The sequence below is a fragment of the Trachurus trachurus genome (genome assembly GCF_905171665.1).
Source record: "Trachurus trachurus genome assembly, chromosome: 3".
Classification (NCBI taxonomy): domain Eukaryota; kingdom Metazoa; phylum Chordata; class Actinopteri; order Carangiformes; family Carangidae; genus Trachurus; species Trachurus trachurus.
This window is the reverse complement of record NC_139893.1, coordinates 14895027-14915536: the sequence shown is the minus strand read 5'-3', so window position 1 is coordinate 14915536 and position 20510 is coordinate 14895027. Positions and strand designations below refer to the sequence as shown.

The 20510-nt window shown below is 41.8% G+C and overlaps 1 protein-coding gene across 1 annotated transcript; it reads left to right on the top strand.

Moving 5' to 3' along the window:
* Positions 1–1701: 1701 nt before the first annotated feature.
* fam120b (family with sequence similarity 120 member B) lies at positions 1702–16063 on the top strand. Its single transcript, XM_083992493.1, has 15 exons — positions 1702–1760; positions 2120–2245; positions 2362–2552; positions 2631–2764; positions 2950–3072; positions 3309–3500; positions 3808–4084; positions 4197–4374; positions 4701–4802; positions 5061–5233; positions 7105–7197; positions 11191–11397; positions 11516–11669; positions 14698–14980; positions 15088–16063. Exons 2-15 carry the CDS (start codon positions 2122–2124, stop codon positions 15116–15118), a joined length of 2262 nt encoding a protein of 753 aa, XP_083848619.1. The 5' UTR covers positions 1702–1760; positions 2120–2121; the 3' UTR covers positions 15119–16063.
* The last annotated feature ends 4447 nt before the right edge of the window (positions 16064–20510 follow it).

The following is a 20510-nucleotide window of genomic DNA, read 5'->3' as shown; positions in this document are numbered from 1 at the left end:
ATATAGAAGATAAAGGCATGAAGGCATTGTATAGGTAAACATGTGCACATCCAGGTTTGTGTGCATCGTGTGTATGTTTGAGTGTGTGTAACATGTACAAAAAGAGCAGGATCCAGAAACTGGTTCAGATCAGTCAATTAAGGTTAGTTAAGTACAACTTAAAAAAAAAACAATCAAACAAACAAAAAAAACAACCATTCAAAGATCAGTATATAAGTATATTCTATCAGAACAATCATGACAATTATATTTTCCATTATAATTCCATTCCATTACAAACCCAATGAAAAGTTCTCCATAGCTACTCACAGAGATGCCCTCTATGTCTTCAAACCAGCGCTAGATTGATTAAAACCAAATCAATTAGTCAATCAATAACCTGTTAGCAATTTTTTGTAACAAAAAACACAAAATCCATTACAGCGTTTCACATGTGACCATTTTCAGATTGACGTACTTTTCTATTGTGTGTTTTTGACTGTTGGGTCATTCAAACCAGAAAATGCACATGTAGAAAATAAAAAGGTGGAAAAACTAAGAGGAATCTAACAGGGTAACTTCAAACTGTTCAAAGACAGCAAGTTATATATCAGGTTATCATGATCAATAACCTTGAATGGAGTAGCTTGAGTAGATACACAATCTGTGTTTTTCTCTGTATAGGTCATTCAATCTGACCATCAGATCAGGCCAGCAACACAGATCTAGTTTGAAGAGGAGAGGGTAGAGCAGCTGTGGATTCAACATCTGGACATGTCCATGGCCTTGTTTCACCAAATCGTCCTCAGGAGAAGAAACAAAGTCATTTTAGCTGTTGGCATTTCAGAGAAAGGGCCCTGAAATAGTTCTGAGCCTGTGGTGTTCATAGATCCAGTGGTCATAACTTTTCACTGCAATCATGGAGGACAGATTTATAACACAGCTCCTCCCGTTTTGAAGATCAGTTGACCGGGAGGGTTGGATTGTCCCTCCAGTCCACAGAGCATCTGGCTGAGGAACGACAGATGCTGACAGCTGGACTGACAGCCAGCATATGTCCCTTTTCTTTATTCCTGCTCCGCTCAGACAATAGCACTGAAGGGACGGGGGTGCTTTGTGTTAAGAAGGTATAGACCTAATAGCTTGTGACTCCAGAGAAGAGCCCCCATTCTCCAGGAGAGCCTGGAGAGCAATTAGCCTGTGTCTGATCCTAGCCTGGAGAGTTATTATGGGAGGACTGAGTCCACGGAAACTTCAATCATCCATTCTTATTCATGGGTGTTTGTTTTTTTCAGTCACAGCAGTATCAGAACTGTGATGACCCGAATTAAACATCCTATTGGTGTTCTGTGCAAGCTATTGCATAAGTAGAAAGGAAATAAATTATTGTCCTTAAATACAGTTTTGAGGCTCATTGTCATGTTTCCAATGTAAGTTTTACACAGTTTAAGGTCCAGAAAAGTGATTAAAAAAAAAAGAGAATAAAAATATTTCAGATTTTGTTTAATATGAATTTAAAAAAAAAAAAACAACACAACATGAGGCACAACAACACTACCGTTACCTGAAGTTAAATGTATTTAAATACAGTTGTAGCCGTAGTTTTATGTTTTGTACACATCTCCCAACACTCAAGAGTCACAGATAGCTGCTCCATGCGCCGAGCACGTGTGCTTTGTTTTGCAACGTAATGACGCCACGCGTAGGGTACAGGAAGTAATTTGCATTTCCACCAACACATTCAACACATGAAATGCTGCCCCTTGTTCCAAGATTTTAAAGTAAGTCCCGCACATTAAAGCGATTTTAGTGGGGGTAAATGTAAGATTTTTTGCAGATATAACTTGGTATGACACGAGGTTGTTTGGGAGGAGCGTAAAACTTCAAAAACGCTTTGTTTATCGTCTGGAAGCTAAGCTAACGGTTAGCATTCAGGTCCAGGCTGAATGGCCAGGCGAGATGCTGCAAAGTGTTTGTCCTGCAGCGATATGAGGTGGAAACAGGCTCGTCCATAACAATACAGGAAGTTACCAACACTTTCCAACAAACTGCTATAAATGTAATTATCTTCGCTAAGTTACCTCAGAGGTTCACGGTGAAGCCACTTTCACTCTCTGTCCCTGTGCTTTCTTTTCTGAAGAGATGGGTGTAAAAGGTCTCCAGTCCTTCCTGGAGCACTGCTGTCCTGAGGCGTGTGTGACTGTGAACCTCAGGGACATGGCCATGCAACATGCTGCCAGGAGCACAACCACAGATACCAACACAGGTTAGAGAGAACTTCTACCACCATTTTGGTTTCTTTATACCAGTTTCCACACATCACATGCATGCATTTGTTGAGTGTGTGAGTCTGCTCTGTTACATTTTTCGCTCTTTGTGCAGGTCCCACGCTCGTTGTAGATGGTATGGCCTGTTTGTGCCACTGGTACTCATGCAAGGACTGGATATGTGGGGGGCAGTGGAAGGAGTATGTGGACATCCTGAAGAACTGGGTTGGGGCATTTACCTCTGCAGGGATCAGACTAGTCTTCTTCTTCGATGGAGTGGTGGAAGAGAAGAAGAGACATGAGTGGGTAAGGGGGAAAAACACTGTGTTTGTATATTTGAATACTGGGTAATATGTTTCCTCAATCATCCTCTTCTGTCTGCAGGTGAAGAGGAGACACAGGGTGAATGGGGAGATTTCAAAAATATTTTATTACATAAAGGTGCACGGAGAGCAGCCTGGTAGAGAGTCCTTTTGCCTTCCCTCGGGTCTGGCAACATTCACACCTTTTGCTCTGAAGTAAGCATTTATTAAAAACAAAAAGCCCTCCTGTGGATAATCTACAGTGCATACAATCATTAGAAAGTTATTTTGTACTTAAAAGACTTTACCTATGATTCTTGTTCATGGTGTTTATAGCAGAGTTACTGTGTATCTTGTTCTTTGATTTTATTTTCTTAAATATCGTCCTCCCTTGTTTTCAGGTCACTGGGTCAGGAAGTGTTTTGCTCAGTGCAAGAGGCTGACTATGAGATTGCCAGCTATGCCCGTCAGCATGGCTGCATGGGAATACTGGGACAAGACTCAGACTTCATGATATATGACAGGTTTGTTAAGATGATGATGTTATTGTGCTAAGTAAAGACCAAGAGTCTCTCTATTTCTGCATCAGAACCACAGGATGTAAAAATCATATTGAATGTGACCAGTCAAATTATTTAAAGTGGATTTAATTAAGTCATTTAAAGATACTTAGACATTTCATACATTTCATAATATATGAAGCAATTTGAAAATAGTGTGTTTGATATCAACACATTTGTTTTTTTGTTTTTTTTCAAAGTGTTCCCTACTTGTCAGTGGCAAAGCTGCAGATCAGCAGCCTTACCACTGTCCTGTATGACCAACAGAGGTTCTGTCGAGCCACAGGATTGGCTGTTTCCCAGCTACCATTGCTGGCATGTCTCCTAGGTAACGATGTGGTGTCAGAGGACAAGATGCAAAACATCAGGAATAATGCTATGGCAACATACAGGTGTTTGGGCTTTTACTTTTGGTGTTTTCACTGTTTAGTATTTCCTCTAATTCACAAATATTGTTTTTTTTTATTTTTTATTATTTCTTCTTCCAAATAAATACCAGCACCCTGTCATAATAGTTTTGAATGTTTTTTGTTTTGTTTTTTAGAAAAAATGCATGGAATAAGTTTGTGTTTCAGACTTTAAACAAGGATTTTTCTGCAGCGAAAGAAAAACATCTTGTTTTAGTGTCTGACAGCGAGCCAACTTTGCCAGAGTTCAGATGAGGACATTACATGACAACCCTGTTTTATTGTTTCCCAGGAAACACAATCCTGCACCACGCTCTGGTGCTTCTCGGGGACACATGGTCCTGGCTGTGTCCCAGCTTGTGGGCTCTTTGTGGGGCAGACAGGCAGACGATATTGATATTGAATATATCCTTCAGTCTCTGAAGCTATCAGCGCCTCACAGAGAGCTGCTCAAGAGGGGGATCAGCTCCTACTCTCTACCTGGACAGGCGGATCTTCAGCGAGGTGACATCTCTGCATATCTTTCCAAACCTGCCTTTGAGAAATATGTTAGTCCAGAAATATTAAAGGTTTGTTATATTTCAAACACATACACATTGTGCATCCTGTAGAAGTTTCTTAACCTCTGAGAGTACTAAATACCAGACTGACTAAATATTGTTTACCATGTGGTTTCCCCAGGCATGCAGAGAGAAGCACGTTGCAGCAGAGGGTTTCATGGTTCATAGTGTTGTTTGTGAAGGAGTCACTGAATGTAGCAATAATTTGGAGGATGAAGAGGACGCTGAGCTGCTGCCTCAGGCCCTGCTCTACAAACCCTGCAGACAGCACGTTTATGGACTGCTGCTCGGGCACGATGGTAGGACAGTAAAAGTGTGCATATGCATGTGCCGCCACACACATTTTACATAATAAACACACACATTTGCAGAGAAGGTTCACAGTCAGTCACATAAAAGCAACGACTAGCCAACATGCAGGCTGTGCACATACACAGATACATACACGGGTACACACACACCATACTCGAAATACATGCTCTGCTGTCGAGTTTTTTGCTTTTGCTCTCTGGTGTCATGTGTATGCTGAAGTTTAAAAATAAAAACAAATGTGTTTTTTATTCTCTGCAGACGGTGGTGTGAAGTCAAGCCAAGTCTTATTTTGACCGTTTTGTGTTTTTTTCAGGCAGCAGTGTTGACACTCCAGCAATTAAGGAATGGTTTGTGTACCCTGGAAACCCTCTGAAGGACGCTGACACGGTCCACCCTGTCCCACTCGGCCTCCCAAGTACCGTACCTGCTGGTTTCTCAATAACTTTCTATCTGTCTTCTACTTTTTTTTTTTTTTTACAGGAATTGACTTTACTTTACAATGCCCAGGAAGCAAACAAGCAACAAAATGAGTCATGTGGTTGTAAAAGTGCCTCTGAGAAATCAGTGGCTCTGAAAAGATGCTTTTTGTTGGCAAATATATTAACATCAAGCCTAGTGGGCTTAATACCTAGACGTTTGTTTTAACATATACGTATATATACTGTATTTGCAGATGATCGTCCCAGTCTGGACTTGTTGTGGTTCGGCACTGGTCCTAATGTTTCTGCCCTTCGTCTGACATCCTTCCTTACAATTTTCGACTGCGAGGAGTTCTCTGAGCTCCATGGAGAGATTGAAGCCTCGCTGCTGGCTGCTCTCTGCCTGGTCACTTACATAGTCCTGAAGGTAAGGCCAGCTTCTTGTTCTATGTTTGATTTGTCAGAGGCTACAAACAACCTAGCCAGATGAAAGAAAGAAAAAACAAAAAAAACAAAACCAAATTCAAATCAGTGTCTAGATGGGTTATTTTTTTTTTTTATTTTAAACAGGAAAAGATGGAAACACTTTGTCTGACTACATATAATCCCCCAGTTTAGGAAAACTGAAACCCTAAATGGAAGATTTATGCATACAGAATAATGATTTCATTATTGGACAAAGCCGTATATCATGAATCAGCCAATATTTACATGTATAGGAACAATCAACAATGGAAAATGTGATTTATTTTTACTTCATTGTGATTGAAAAAACGTGTAAATGATATTCTCTGATGTTATACTAATATTTCTTCCACTTTTAAAACCTTCTCTTGAATCACGTTGGGTGTTCTGTTTGCCAAAAAACATGAAAACATCATTAGTGATGGGAGCTTTGAAAATGATGACGTCTCCACTGTGATTGATTGGTCTCTTGGTTTTCATTGGTGTGGGCTGCATGTTTGGCTTCGTCTTTAATGAAGCAGTTGAACACAATAGAGTTCAGTTTGTATTGAGGTATTTCAGCCAAGATAATGTCAGTAATCGGGTAATACAGCTACACCTGGTGATTTATGTAAACAGAAAATGAAAGACCAAACGTATTTGGTGACAAGTAAACACACAAGTCAGCTTTTGATTGGGGATTTACATCTATAAAACATATACAACAATTATTTTTGCTCTTTTGTCAACTTGTGATGTGAAGTCAAACAGAGCTTGTTGACGGTCTGTCTTGTGTGTTTTGTCATGGCTTGATGGTAGCCATTATCACCCACCGAGGGCCCAGTTTAGCCACAGACACTGGTCTTTGTAACTTAAGCTCTTATGTCAGCAAGAGGTCTGATAAGCACCCAAGGGCTTTGAATATTTCAAGACAAATCTTAATTCACCCCAGTTCTCCTCTGTTCTCATTTTGCGTTGTAAAATTTTAACTATAAACACATGTGCTGTTTGTAATCCCATTGTGATACTGTGTTTTCAAATTTGAATTGATGGTCGTTTTCTCCCGTATGTGAAAAAGAAGCAGAGAATTATGTTTTTTGTTTTGTACTTTGTGCATTGACGTCATCTGAAGGAGCTGTAACACAACAGAGATCACCTGGATGAAGCTGCATGCGTCACTTTGCGGGAGATTAACAAAAAAACTACTGCAGACTCATGAATCAGCTCTGTAGCAAAGTTTAAGTTAATTTCAAGTTAAATTTGAAGTAGAAAGCATAAAGGAAAAACACGAATCCAGAGACAGACATAGATAGGATCAGCAATGTTTGAACAAACTAGCTAATTAAGGTTTACAAGATCATTTTACCCATCACGCTCTATGCAGACGGAGAGAATCGAACACTTGACACACAAAGATCAGCAGATAGATGTAGATTTTGGTCCGACAGAGACAAGTATACGGTCATTTCAATGGACGAGGGACCAAGGAAGAAGTCGGAGGAGCAGCTTGTTAGATGGACCGTTAGACGAGTAGACAATCAAAGCTGGGACAGACAACAGTAGCTGTTGTTGTCTGATCACTGCTGCATTCACATTCCCCCGTCACTCTTCTGTTTAAATAGCTTCAGGGTTTGTTTGTTTTGAACACACAACTGGGCAGCCTTGTTTTTGTATTCAGCATTGTTTCTTTCTGTGTTGAATTGTTGCATAGAGAGCAGACAAAACAAACTGACCCACGCAGAAGACACACTGGGATGTGATTGAATTGGCTAACCATGTATTTTCTGCGGTGTGAATGTGTGTACATGTATGTGTGTGTGTTTGTGGATGCGTTTGTGTTTATGGTGCGTTCAGGTGCAGACTTTGTCTCAAGAGGACGTGGATGCTTACCTGAGTCAGAGTGTCTGTCTGAGCATTAAGTCCCATCAGGAGCTTCAGCAGATTAAGGTCAGTCACAAGCAAAAACACCGTTCATGATCCAGGTGTTTTTTTTTGTTGTCATTTTCATCGAAAAAAGAAAAAACAAACAGCTAAATTTTCAGATTTTTGCCCCAATGTTATGTCTCTCAGTGCAGCCAAACATGTGTTGTGTTGTGTTTCCTGCAAGAGGACAATGTTCTCTGCAGTTTACAGTAAACAAAGTCCTCTTGTGGCAAACACTGCTCACAAAATGTTTCCAGTAATAGAAAGTCAGGAAAAAATTAGGAGACAACACAAGCACACACTACTGATTGAGCATCTTCACACAAAACAAACAAACTAACAAAACCCAAAACAACAACGGTGAACTGTAGTGTGGTTGATTTGTTTTGTAAATGTTGTTTTTCTTCAATCCGATTTTCACGTTTTCCCTCTTAGAAGTTCAATTGTTCTCAATTATTAAAGCTGAATTAATTAGAACATGAATGAACTTTACACGTGTTCCGGAACACAACCAGAGGCTCGATCTGAAAGTAAAGCTAATGGAGAAATCAAGTGTTTCATTACAGATTACTGTAGTAAGTAGTCGTATAAATTCAGATTAATAGGGCTACAAGAGAGAACATTTTTCTATAAAATTGGTGTCATTTTTGACGACGTGACGGTTAATTGATGAGCTGTGTCATTTTCACTTGATCACAAAATAGTTCAAAATAGCCCTAGAACCTAATTGGATTTTTTTATATGATAAAAAAGCTCATGTCTGATCACACTGTCACCTCGCAACATGAAGGCAAAAACACTGAACTTATTCATTTCCTGTTTCTCAAATGTGAGGATTTGATTTTATACATTTATTTTAGCCATTTTAAATATGCTTTAAATGTGCATATATCACTTTTTTGTTGCCAGCTTTGGCTTTGTGAACCTGCAATGAGCGCTGTTGTTTTTTTTTTAACCATTTCCTGCTGAATGAGTGTTGAACAATAATTATAACACTGATTGATTGATCCTGAAGGTAATCATATTTGACTCTCTCGTCTAGACAGCGCTGTGTTTGAAACCTACTTGTCATGTGTGACTTTTGAGCTCCCAGACTGTCAGCTGTGCTTTTCCATTCTCTGGGAAAACGACCGGGCTGTTTGCTGCCTTGTTGTAGCCCCATTTATTTTTACTGCTTAATTACCATACTTATGTCTAGTAATTTGTATTTTTGCTGCTCGTCTGTTTTCTACACAATAATTAGGGCTGGGCGTTGATTTGAATATGCTGTCTGAGTGAAGTTCAGAGCTGCAGGAGGGGGTTAACTGGGTGACTAGTATGGATTAACCACACACACACTCGCACACACACAATCACAGACACACAAGACACGTTTTGATTGTGTGTGCACAATTTACAGAAAGCTACAATTTAACACAAGAGTGACATGCTGCTCTCACCTCAACACGTCACATGACAACACAGCGCATCAAAGAAAGACATAGTTTATTTGTTTATTAGAAACTCTGTGTGTGTGTGTGTGTAGCCTGTCTTTCCTGGCTGTCGTTCACCACATGGAGCTATTTACACACATCGCCCTGCTGGACACACACACACTTCTGTCTTTGTCTCTCTGTCTTTGTGTGTTCTCATGTTCTTCTTCTTTTTTACTCTCAAGCACTTTCTCTTCTTTCTCGGCCTCTGCTCACCTTTCTCTCTCTCTCTCTCTCTCTCTCTCTCTCTCTCTCTCTCTCTCTCTCTCTCTCTGTCTCTTTTCTCTCTGTCTTTGTGTCGGTGTGTTTGTGTTCGCTCTCAGGCTTTTGTGTCTCTGTCCAGTGGTTCATTGTTTCTGAAGGTGAAGCTGTGTTTGACTGGAAGCAGGTGGCAGGCATGGCTCTGTGTGTGCGTGTGTGTGTGTGTGTGTGCGTGTGTGTGCATACATGTAATCCCTGTTATCAATGCTATCTGCTAGAGGACAGGTGAGAGCAGAAAACAGACGCACACACACAGAGCATCTGCCTGCTGTTAAAGTTGCTGTCCTTTTCTCAGCCTCTTCATCGTCTCCTTTTTGTCTTTATTGTCCTTCTCCAGTTTCTTCTTCCCTTTTCTCTCCTTTCTTCTTTCTTCTTCAGCAGACAACAGCTCCTTTATCATCATATGAATCCACTGTTAAAAAAAAACATTTGTAAAAAAGACGTGTGTCTGATTCATTACATTAATATCGTCAAGCTGATATTGTGTGTTAAATATCTTGATAAATGTATGTATTAGATGTATCGAAATTACTACTTCAGAATTAATTTAAGAAACACCATTCATTTCATGTTCTCAGTGTGTCTTTATTCAAAATGCCTTAACTTTTATCACATATAATTTATATAGGGAAAAGTCACAAAAATGCAAAATTTTACTTTCAAATCAATATGAAATTAGTTGCAATGATCAAAGGTGTTTCACTGTCACATACGGTTGTCAGATGAATGGACAGATACACAGATAGAGTGGCTGCTGGCTGCCAGTGAGCAGAGGGAAGCAGAGCAAGGTGACGGTGAAGTGGGTGGTCCGAGTCGTATATAATTGTCTGATCTGTGTGTCGAGATTGGACAGATAAGGTTGTCCAAATTGAGGTTGGGAAGAGGGGCAATTATTTAAGCAACTGTGAGAGGAAATTTTAAGGACTTTCTTCCGGGTGGTGACACTAATTGAAAAAGCAGATGGCTCTTCACAGCAGCGGTGTCTGAATGACGCTGCAGGCCAGGAGGAGACGTGTGGCGTTTAGACTGAGGTTGTTATTGATTCCTCAGCCGCTGGACAGCCAGTAAGTGAAAACAAATGAAGATCCACATTTTGTAATCGTAAAAATAGAAATTAAAGCAGCTATTATTGCAATTATTAATCATGCTAGATAGTGCTGCACGATTTGATAAAAATGTGCGATTGCGATTATGGTGGAAAATATTGCGATTTGCGATTGCGATTACGATATTGTAAATTAATGCTGTAAGGAGTCTATTTGCTTGATTATCAAGCACAGCACAGGAAATAACCATATTTTAGGAGTGTATTTCTCAAATAATAAGTGTTTCCTTACAGTATCTTTGTATTAAATAAAAATAGGTAACTTTTTGTGCAGTTTCATAGTCTACTGCGATGCCATCATTATGCCTTTCTCCCCCCTCCCTCCTCTCACAGTACACAGGTACACAGGTAACACAGAGACAGACAGACAGACACACGCATGCACGCACGCGCACACACACACACACAACGGACGAGAGGAGACGGCAAATGAGTGTGGCTGTTACCGTAAAATAAAAATAAAAAATAAATAAAAAAGACAGTTAAAAGAAAACCAAACACTGGAGCTTTCTGGTCGTTCGCCCCAACAGGCATATACCTCGTCGTTTTTTAAACGCACTGCACATGTTGCGGAGGAAAACACAGTTCGCTCCGTGACGCTAAAGCTCCACACCTGCTGTAATCACGGGGAGACGGTCCTGCAGCACACGGAGCGCTGTCTGCCAGCTGGGTAGTCACGTGATCAGACCTGCTGGTCACATGACTACTGACGGAGTCTGCTATGCTGCAAACATTAGCGGCTCTGCTCCACACACTACAGGAGTTAAAGTCCCGTTTACAGGCTCACGCGGTCGCACATTTATGTAGACTTTAAATCGCCAATCGCACTCTTTCGTGCGATTACGTAATCGCACGGCGTGACATCGCGATTGCGATTGCGATTAGATTAATCGTGCAGCACTAATGCTAGACAGTGAGATCTGTCTCCAGACACTTGAGTGGCAGGCTGTGTGGTCTGTTGTTGTGTGGGGTTGAGGATCTGTTATTTGGTTTGTTAAATGTTGAGCTGGAGGAATTTACGGTCGTGTCTTGTAAAGTCATTTGTGATCGGACTCGGAGGATCCACTGCAGCTGCCGAGTCATGGCTCTGTCCTTTCGCAGAATGAATGGACTGAAATATTTGGCTTCTTTATAAAGACACCGACCAAATAAAAACAGTTTTTCTTCCTCTGCTCTCAGCTGCCCTTCCTCTCCAGCCGTGCGGTGCAGCTGGGATCTCTCTATGTCCGAGGACTGAGCCACCTGCTGGGTGCTAACTGCGCCAGCGGCTGCCCGCTGCCCAGCGCTGCCCTGATGCCTTGGCACAGCTTCGACGGACGGCTGTTCCACTCAAAATACCTGCTGGCACATAGTGGGGCGGAGAAAACTGTGCTGCTGGACAGCGACGTGAGTGGAGACAGGAAAACAAAAAGGGGAATGTGCATGTGTGTGTGTAAGCTGCATGTGGCAGAGATTTGAGGAGATACCTTTTTTATATTAATGATTTTTTATTTCCTCTGTCCAGTCATCCTGCCTGTCGCTGTTTCTCCTCTTGAGAGAGAGACTTATAGAAACCTGCAGGAAGAGAGGCAGAGTCCTGCAGTCCAGACCCAGACCCAGTGCACCAGAGCAAGGCCATAAAACCACACCGGGACCTGGGTACAGAGACAGACACGCAGGTGAGACGTCATATCTTGTGAGGCATATAGGAGACCTTTCAAACACTTCAGACCTCTGATTTTTAACAGATTTTCCCAGTGCAAAGGATCACTGTCTGTTTGTTAAAGCCGGTGGGCTGATCTTTGTCTGTAAATATGTTGCTGGTGATATCTAGTAAAAATGAAAGTAAACTACAAAAAAGCTCTCAATGCATGAAATGAAAGTAAAAAAGTTAGTGCTGAAAAAATGTTTTCATAACCTTAGGTTTGTAGAGATGTTGTAGTTTATGCTCTGTCCTCCTTCACTCTGACTCAACATTCACTTATGTTGTTTTCGTGTGGCGTAATCACACAGCCTGGACTCTATGGAAAAATACTTTTTGATCTTGAGACCATCCTGGTTAAATAAAGGTCAGCAAGAGAAAAACGTTTCAAACCTGAATTAAGAAATGTTATTGTGTTTCTGGGGCGTCCTGGTGGCCTGGTGGTTTAGAGGCACGCCACTTAACCACAGTATTCTCCGTGCAAATCCGATGCAGGACCTTAGTCGCATGTCACGTCCCTCGTCCTCTTCTCTCTGTTTCTATATCCACACTGTCAACTTTCCAACGAAGAAGTAAAATTGTTATAAAACGTGATATTATGGTGTTTATATTACTGTAAAGCCCCCAGTAGTTTGGAGCTAGACGTTGTGTCTAATCGCCGTCCAAAGAGCACAGACATGAACCGGCCTCCAGAGTCTGAGTCGCTGGAGCTCAGACAGAAAACAGTTTGGCTTCTGGAGCCAAACAGAGAAGCAGCGTTTTAATCTGATAGTTGATCTGTGGTTGTAGTTCTCTGGTGCCCCACACAGAACCACATTACCCAGAGGGCCATGCTGTAATGAGGTCCATGTGTGCTGCGGCCTTAATGCATAACGCAAGCGTGCGTGCACACACACAAATGCACACAAGTGCACGCTTGGGTCCGAGACTTGCTTTGTCAGTGCACTAGTAATAGTAGGTTTCTGTTTATAGGCTGAGAGAGCTCTATTTTAAGACACACAACAAGACTAACTGATTACAGGCTTCTCTCTACTGTCTCCCCCCTCTCCCTGCTCCCCTTCCCCTCAGTTGTTTCTCTCCGTTTCACTCTTCATCCTTTCAGTTTTTTCCCTCCTCTCCTCACTCTTTCTCTGATTCCTTTCCTCAGTTATCGCTGTTGTTTTCCTTCTAGTTTTCGAGACATCTGTCCAACACATTCACCCTCTTGTACACCCACTGGTTGATTTTGCAGAAATGTTAATGTGGCCTGTCTGTGTGATGCTCTTTACTGTAATGTGTGGACATGGGGCCAAGTCCGGCTCCCTGTCAGTACAGGAGTCGAGTCGACTGTAATTTACGCGCTCCGTCCCACTCAGTAGTCAATCTCAGAAGACGACTCAGCAGTAGCCTATGAAATTTGAACCCGTCGTTTCTATTCAACCCTGCGACTTATAAACCTTTTGCGACCGTTTCTCTGCGTGCCATGTTGGCGCAGAGTCTCCAATTTGCGCCGAACTGTCTGCTCTTTGCCCAAGTCAACCCCTGTGGGTCTCATGAGGATGTTTCTGGTTTTATAGATGGAAGGCTATACACTCTTTATACCTCAGTGTTTCATTTCTGCTAGACGCAGACACCAATCATTACTACAGAACTGTGGGGATGTGTGTGTGTGTGTGTGTGTGTGAGAGAGAGAGAGAGAAAGAGGAGGGGTGGGGGGAATGTGTGTGCGTGAGAGTAGTGGTGGCGCTATGTGGTATCGTTGAGGGCCCGGTTTGGTTTTTGTTTGGAATCAGGCCTGATGTTTAGTCTCCTCAGCAAATATCTCCTCTGCCCGCCTGCCCTCGCAATTACACTCCAGCAGTGGATCCAGTGTAGCCGCTTCACCACGTCTCTAAAGCCTATTTTTGGTTTAAAAAAGACAAAAAGTAAATGAAAAACAACCTCATTTTCACATTGGCTCACATTTGCTTTCTGAGAGTACTTAATCTGTGCATGTGAATTTTCAATAACATGTTTCTAATGTCGAAATAACATATTTTTAAATAACATATAATCTTGAATCTCTTTGAATTCATTTGCCTCTTTCTTTTGGTTTTACTCTGAATTTAAATCAGAGAAACTTTTCCAAAAGAACTAACAACCACTAAAATAGACCTTTAAAAAGTTTTGGTACTTGTGGCCTGCCTGACACATTGTTCACTTATGCGTGGCATGCTTTCATGTCCGTTTTTCTGCAGTTTCACACTCTGGCAGCGGGTTGATGATAGCAAACTACTGCTCCCTTTTGGCAAGGGCTAAAATTGGATTTGATGTTTTATTACCAGCACTTTGTAATTGGCTAAAAAATCTGCCACATCTGTCAGCGTATGTGAAAAGCACGTTAAAAGCTTGAAGAGAAGATAGATCATAATGGTTGGTAAAAATGAGCAGGGACATGTTTTCAGAAAGTCAATCATTTTTATCATCCATAACAGAACAAATGTTACCCACTGTGAAGTTTGGAAAAATCCTCCACGGATGGAAAAATCACAAAATTATATTGCAGTCTACTGTGTTTTCAGTCAGTACGTTTAAATGACATGTGAAAAAACTGAATTATTTCCTTAATCTGACTATAACTGGACAACTGAAGTGCATGTACTGTAAATGTGTTAGTCCGACTAACTAAAGTTCTCCAACTCCGATTAAGACACCCAGATAATGTGATTGGAAATCGATTTTCTTCAGCATGTATGAATTTATTAAGCTTAAGTTGTTTATATTCAGTTTTTTACTCAGGGACAGAAAACTCAACAGGACAGGTGGCTGTATTAACCTGCTGAACCTGAAACGACGCATATTGCCACCTGAGGAGGCAGACACCATCAGTTATTCGATTTTCTCTGTTGCATGTAAACTGGGACAAGGACAGAAGTCCGATTAGACGCCAAAATTGAATTTTGAGCATAGCTCGCTGAAGCTGTGCATGTAAACGTACTGTGTGTATTTGAATGTTACAGTAGTATGGCTCTGTTTCCTATCTTCAGGTTGGCCGTCAGGTGGCGGTGAGAACTGGAGGGAGAGGGGAGAGGTGACAGGAGGTCCACAACACGGAGGGGGATGGAGGGAGAGAAGAGACGGTGGTGAATATCAAAACAGAGAGAGCCAGTGGGAGAGAGGACGACACAGAGGTGGACGGAGAGGAGGCCGACATTTTCATCCTCGTTTCTCTCCTGACTGGCAGAGTGGAGGCCCAGCGAACACGAACCCTCCTCCTGAACAGCCCAGAAGTCCGTCGTACCACAGAGGGAGATACCAACTGGCTCCCAGGTAACACCGGCATCAAAACCAAAAATGACTTCCCTCTCCTTCTCGGCCGTGTCCTCTGTTCTTATCTGTTCTATAATATCATGTTTCCTCCTCTCCTCTGCTGTCAGATGGTCTCAGCCTCCTGCACCAGGAACATAACTCGACCCTGAACGGAGGGGAGAGGAGCGGAGGATTAGAGGGGAGGACTTGAGGCGTTAAGAGGATGGTAAAGTCGTGATGAAAGGAGAGAGGGAATCAAATTTCTCTGAGCAAACTGATTAGCGAATTACCCGTCAGGAATGTTTGTCTAAAGGATGCAGTAGGTAGAAAAATGGGGATCAAGAGGAGCCAAAGGGGGAGATCGGAAGATACTTACAATAATTTGCCAATTTAAATTGAGGAGGGAAAAAACAACAAAACTCTTTGTGGTGTATTTTAATGCCAATCACAAATGATCTCAGGGAAACCTGCCTGCGTGAAGTTGACAGAAAGTCAACAGCACAAAGGAGAAGTCACCAAACAAACACAGGCATGAGCCACTTCAAACATGAACTGAGAAGTGGATTAATGGTTAATCCTCAATCCTGTTTTTACCTCTTATCTTTGACAATAAAAGGGCAAAGATCTTAAAATCTGTGTGTATCCAGTGCCATAATCCTGTCGGTGGTTTTCACCAGAGAAGCAGTAATCAGCCGGTATCGGCTTTCGGCTGAAAGAGGACATCAAAGAAAAGCGTCATAGATTTATAAACTTTTATAATCTGGAGTCATTTGTATCAACTCAAAAACAAAGTTGGGCAACTGGTTTCTGTTTTTCACACACACAAGAATGTCAGCTGTCTCATTACTGATGGAGAAAGACGGATATATTTTAAACTATTTTACTGTGAATGTCTTGATTACTGAGGAGGACTGTGCACTCACCCTGTACCAAGAGGCTGCAGCGTTGGTGCAGAGGTGTTTGTTGCCATTATTAGATTTTTATCAAATGGTGCCACATGTTTTTTAGTTGAAATTTGGCTGACTCTCTTCCTGTGGCACTATGGACGTTGTAAAACCCACCAGAGGAAAAGGATGCAGAGAAAGTTCCTCTGTGTGTGTGTGTGTGTGTGTGTGTGTGTGTGTGTGTGTGTGTGTGTGTGTGTGTGTGTGTGTGTGTGTGTGTGTGTGTGTGTGTGTGTGTGTGTGTGTGTGTGTGTGTGTGTGTGTGTGTGTGTGTGTGTGTGTGTGTGTGTGTGTGTGTGTGTGTGTGTTTCTTTCCACTGTTCAGTTCAGCTCCACTCATCACTCTGACAGGTGCTATAAACTGTAACACTAACAATTATGGTAATAGTAACAAGAATAACAACGAAAATATAACTTCATTTATATGCACATTTTACACATAAGGCTGCATAGCACAGAGACATGACTGTTAAAACACCTTAAAGCAGTGTTTTTCAACCTTGGGGTCGGGACCCCACGTGGGGTCGCATGAAGTGTCTAGTAATTGATTTATTTTTTTAAACTAATTATTATTCTTTTTAAAGTTATGATTAAAAACACCACACACAATCTTAAACAACTGTATTCTATACTTTCACTTTCTCGAATATAAATCAAGTTAAAATAAAATGCAGCATATAAAAATATCTGAGCTGGCTTGATTGACGTGCAGTCACGTGATCGCGGGGTCGCCTGAAATTTGTGATGTCAAAATGGGGTCACAAGCCAAAAAAGGTTGGGAGCCACTGCCTTAAAGAAACTGTGGATGAGTTTAAATACAGTTAAGGTTTAAAAATGATTTTCTTTGGGTGCTCGCCGGATCGATTCCCGACTGTGACGAACTGTACTGCGTGTCATTCCCCCAATACTTCCCTGTCATTTTCACTATCCTGGCAATTAATAAATAATTCAATAAATTATCATTAAATGGTTGGGTTTTGTATGTTCAACATTTAGTCCTCACGTTAATGTTTTGAGTTTCGTGGGTTAAAGTGGTGAGAAGTGGGGTATCTCAAAGACTCGGTCGTATGCAAAACGTTTTTCAGTGGGATTTGACTGAACTGTCCTCTCGCTGTCTCTCCTCTCACTGCCATGGCAGCAGAAGAAACTGTGTGTGTGTGTGTGTGTGTGTGTAAAAGTAACTGTGGTGAGTGGAGAGGGTGTGGGTGAATATGTGAGGAGAGGGGACAAGGGTGGGCCGCACAGCACACACACACACACATAACGTGGGTCCAGTCGCCCCTTTGAGATAATAACAATAACAGGAGGAGGGATGTGATTTCTGTGGTGAGGAGGAAGCGAGGGATGGAAGGTTAAAAAGGGAGGAAGAGGGGGAAAAAAAAGAAAATGGAAGAGGGAAACGAAGGAGCGTGTAATAAGGGAGAGAGGAGAAGTAAACATTAAGAAGAGGAAAGTGAGGGAGACGGAGGAAACGCCAGAGAGGTGGAGGAAGACTAAGAATAGAGAAAACAACAGAAAACAGGAAGAGAGGGGAGAGAGTGGAGAAAAGAGACTAAGTGAATTTAGAGGAGACAGTTTGAATAAAGTCGGTAGTCTTGCCTCCGCCACAGGAAACCCTGTTGGCTGCCCAGCGGATCAGCTTTGTGTGTGTGTGTGTGTGTGTGTGTGTGTGTAGGTCTGGGCGTGGTCCCTCCAGCAGCAGCAGCAGGGCGACAGACAGTCAAACCCCCTCTCCAGGCCTCCGCTCCGTCCTCCGTGGGATTGGCTCAGGCCTCTTTCCTCTCTGGTGGCTGTCATTCAACAGGCTGTCTCTGCTCCACTCTGTCTCACACTAACTTAGTCTCTGCCTGCGTCTTATCTGAAGTCTCTGAGGCTGAAGTCATCAAGCCAGGCTGCAGGCACCCATTTGTGTGTGTGACCCAAAATGCAACGGTCGGATTTGAGTGAAACGCTTGCGGTGCCCGGCGGCGGCCACGGCGGGCAGCACCTACACTGATCCTGGAAGGCGACCACAAAACCACTTTGATAAACTTTAGCTCAAGAAAACAGCCACTTAGCAGCAGAGTTTCATTCTGTTACTGCACTTAGCTTTGCACAGGCAACATGATATTACTGTAGAGGCCGTGTCCTGGGTATTTTGTTAGATTTATGTTGTTTAACATTCAAAGTTAAAGGGTATAGTTCACCCAAAATTCAAATTTCACTCATTATCTACTCACCCTCATGTTGACTAAGGGCTGAGTTACAGTGGGGCTCCGTGCAGCACTGCATGTCCATATGACGGTTGCGAATGGGCCTCACTTTTCTTCGTCCAAAAAACATCCAAATACCTCCATACTGCTCGTCTGTAATCCCTCTTGTATTGAAGCCCCAACATGAGAAATTGTTCCGAAAATAATTAAATAAGTCTATATTTCAAGCTTGTTAGTGTCTTTTTGGACAAAGAAAAGTGAGCTCCGTTTGCTACCGTCATATGGACATGCAGTGCTGCACGGAGCCCCGCTGTAACTCAGAGAAGGCACGGAGGACTCTGAAACTTCTCCCAACCCTCAGTCGACATGAGGGTGAGTAGATAATGAGTGAAATTTGAATTCTGGGTGAACTATCCCTTTAAACATTTTTTTATAATGAGCATCAGCACAGATGAGATTTTATAGCGAATGTGTTGAATCTTGACAAACTACCTATCTGACACAACACAATAACTGATGTGTTATGATAATAGGTTTTGAATTTGGGATAGAAACTGTGAACACCATAATCAGGTCAAAAATATAATTTGTCCAACACTTTGGTGTATGATTAAGTATTTATTCTAATTAGCACTCTAAGATTGTGAACATGCTAAACATCACACCTGATGAACATGTAGCATGTTGACATTATATTGTCATTATATTGTGAGCGTGCTTACGTTAGCATTCAGCCCAAGGCACCACTTTGCCTCAGAGCCACACATATGACTATAATCTGTTAGTATGAGATGTTTATCCAATTTAAGTATAGTATTTTTGGGGAAAAAATGTAATTAGCTCAACCGCAGCACCACTTGTTGAGCAAACTGGCAACAAACCTGAAGTTGCAGGGGGTAATGTATAGTGTATAGATGACATGTTCTGCTAAGTTAACAAGTACCCAGAGATACAGTGTTGTTGTGCACATTGTGTGTCTATTCTTTTCATATACAGAGTCACTGGCAGGGACACAGATGGGAAATTGGTTTCAATTTTATTACAAATAAATCTTGTAGCTTGTTTCGTTATGAACGTTTTTATACAGTTAAACTGTTGTTGCGTTCAGGCAGCGAAGCAAAGAAGAAGGCCTGTTTGTTTTCTTGGTTGTGTGTGTCTCTGTGCGTGTGTGTCTCTGTGTGTGTGTGTGTGTGTGTGTGTGTTTGCGCACACAAAGAAAGAATCTTGGCGACAGAAGCGGCTCTGTTATTTTGTAGTTGTTTTAGTCGATTTTACAGAGGCATGCACCAAAGTGACACAGGCGTCCAAAAATACACAGAGCCATAGTGGCCAAATATAACCCTTGTGTATTTACAGCAGAGTCTATAAATATAAACGTCTTTCTTTAGCGGAGGCCAAAACACAGAGGGAACAACTCCCAGACTGCAATATGTGTGTGTGTGTGTGTGTGTGAGAGAGAGTAACCAATCATGGCGTGCTCCAGCCTGCTGCCTAATAGCATGTAGTTAGTGGAATTGGACAGAGAGAGGGGAGGTGATGGATAAAAAGGTAATGGAAAAGGAGGAAAAACGTAACAAATACCAACATTTGTCTTTCTTACTGAAATACTAGAAACAGACTTGTATTTTATGATATTTGTTTTCCTTATAATAGGTTTATACATTCAACAAATGCACATTTACAGCATCATATATACAGTCTGAATGGAGAGAGTGTACGTATGTTTATAGAAAGCTCCATTATGAATAGTTTCTACCCTCAATGTAGTTTTAATGAGTCCGTCAGCCTTGGAAGTGTTTGGTTCTCCCCCATAAAGACCTTTAATGTGTTTTACTGTCTCGACAGAAGGGACAGTTTTCAATGATGAGATCTTCATTCTCCAAACAATAACTCATCCACTGAACATGTGTGAGAAGATTGGTAACACTTAGCGAGCCTGGCTCTGTTTTAAAACTCTTCAAAACATGCCCACCAGCGCCTCTGTCGCTCACTAATTAGCTTGTTGTATGTGGTTTGTTTTGTCAGTGCACATTGTTTCATCTGTCTCCACTGTATTTTCCAGTTTACTTGGTGTGGTGGAGCTGGAAGAATCAATCAGAGCCTCTACTTGAGCAGAAAGCACAAATACATTTATACAAAAATAGTATTTATGTTCAAGTATACATAGCCTACTTAAATTAAAAGGACTGGTCCTATACTTGTGTCACGGATCGTACTGAATGATTTGTCATCATCAGTTGTTTTTTGGGTTCGGTCCTAATTTAGAAATCCTGTAAAAAAAACAGGAAAGCAAACAGCAAAAAAAAAAAAAAGACTGAAGTGTGTAAGTGTGCTTCATGTCGACCTCAGCGCTCCCAGCCAGTGTGTCTGCTGCTCCCTCCACTCCTCCTCCCTTCTTTATCTCCGTTCACCTCC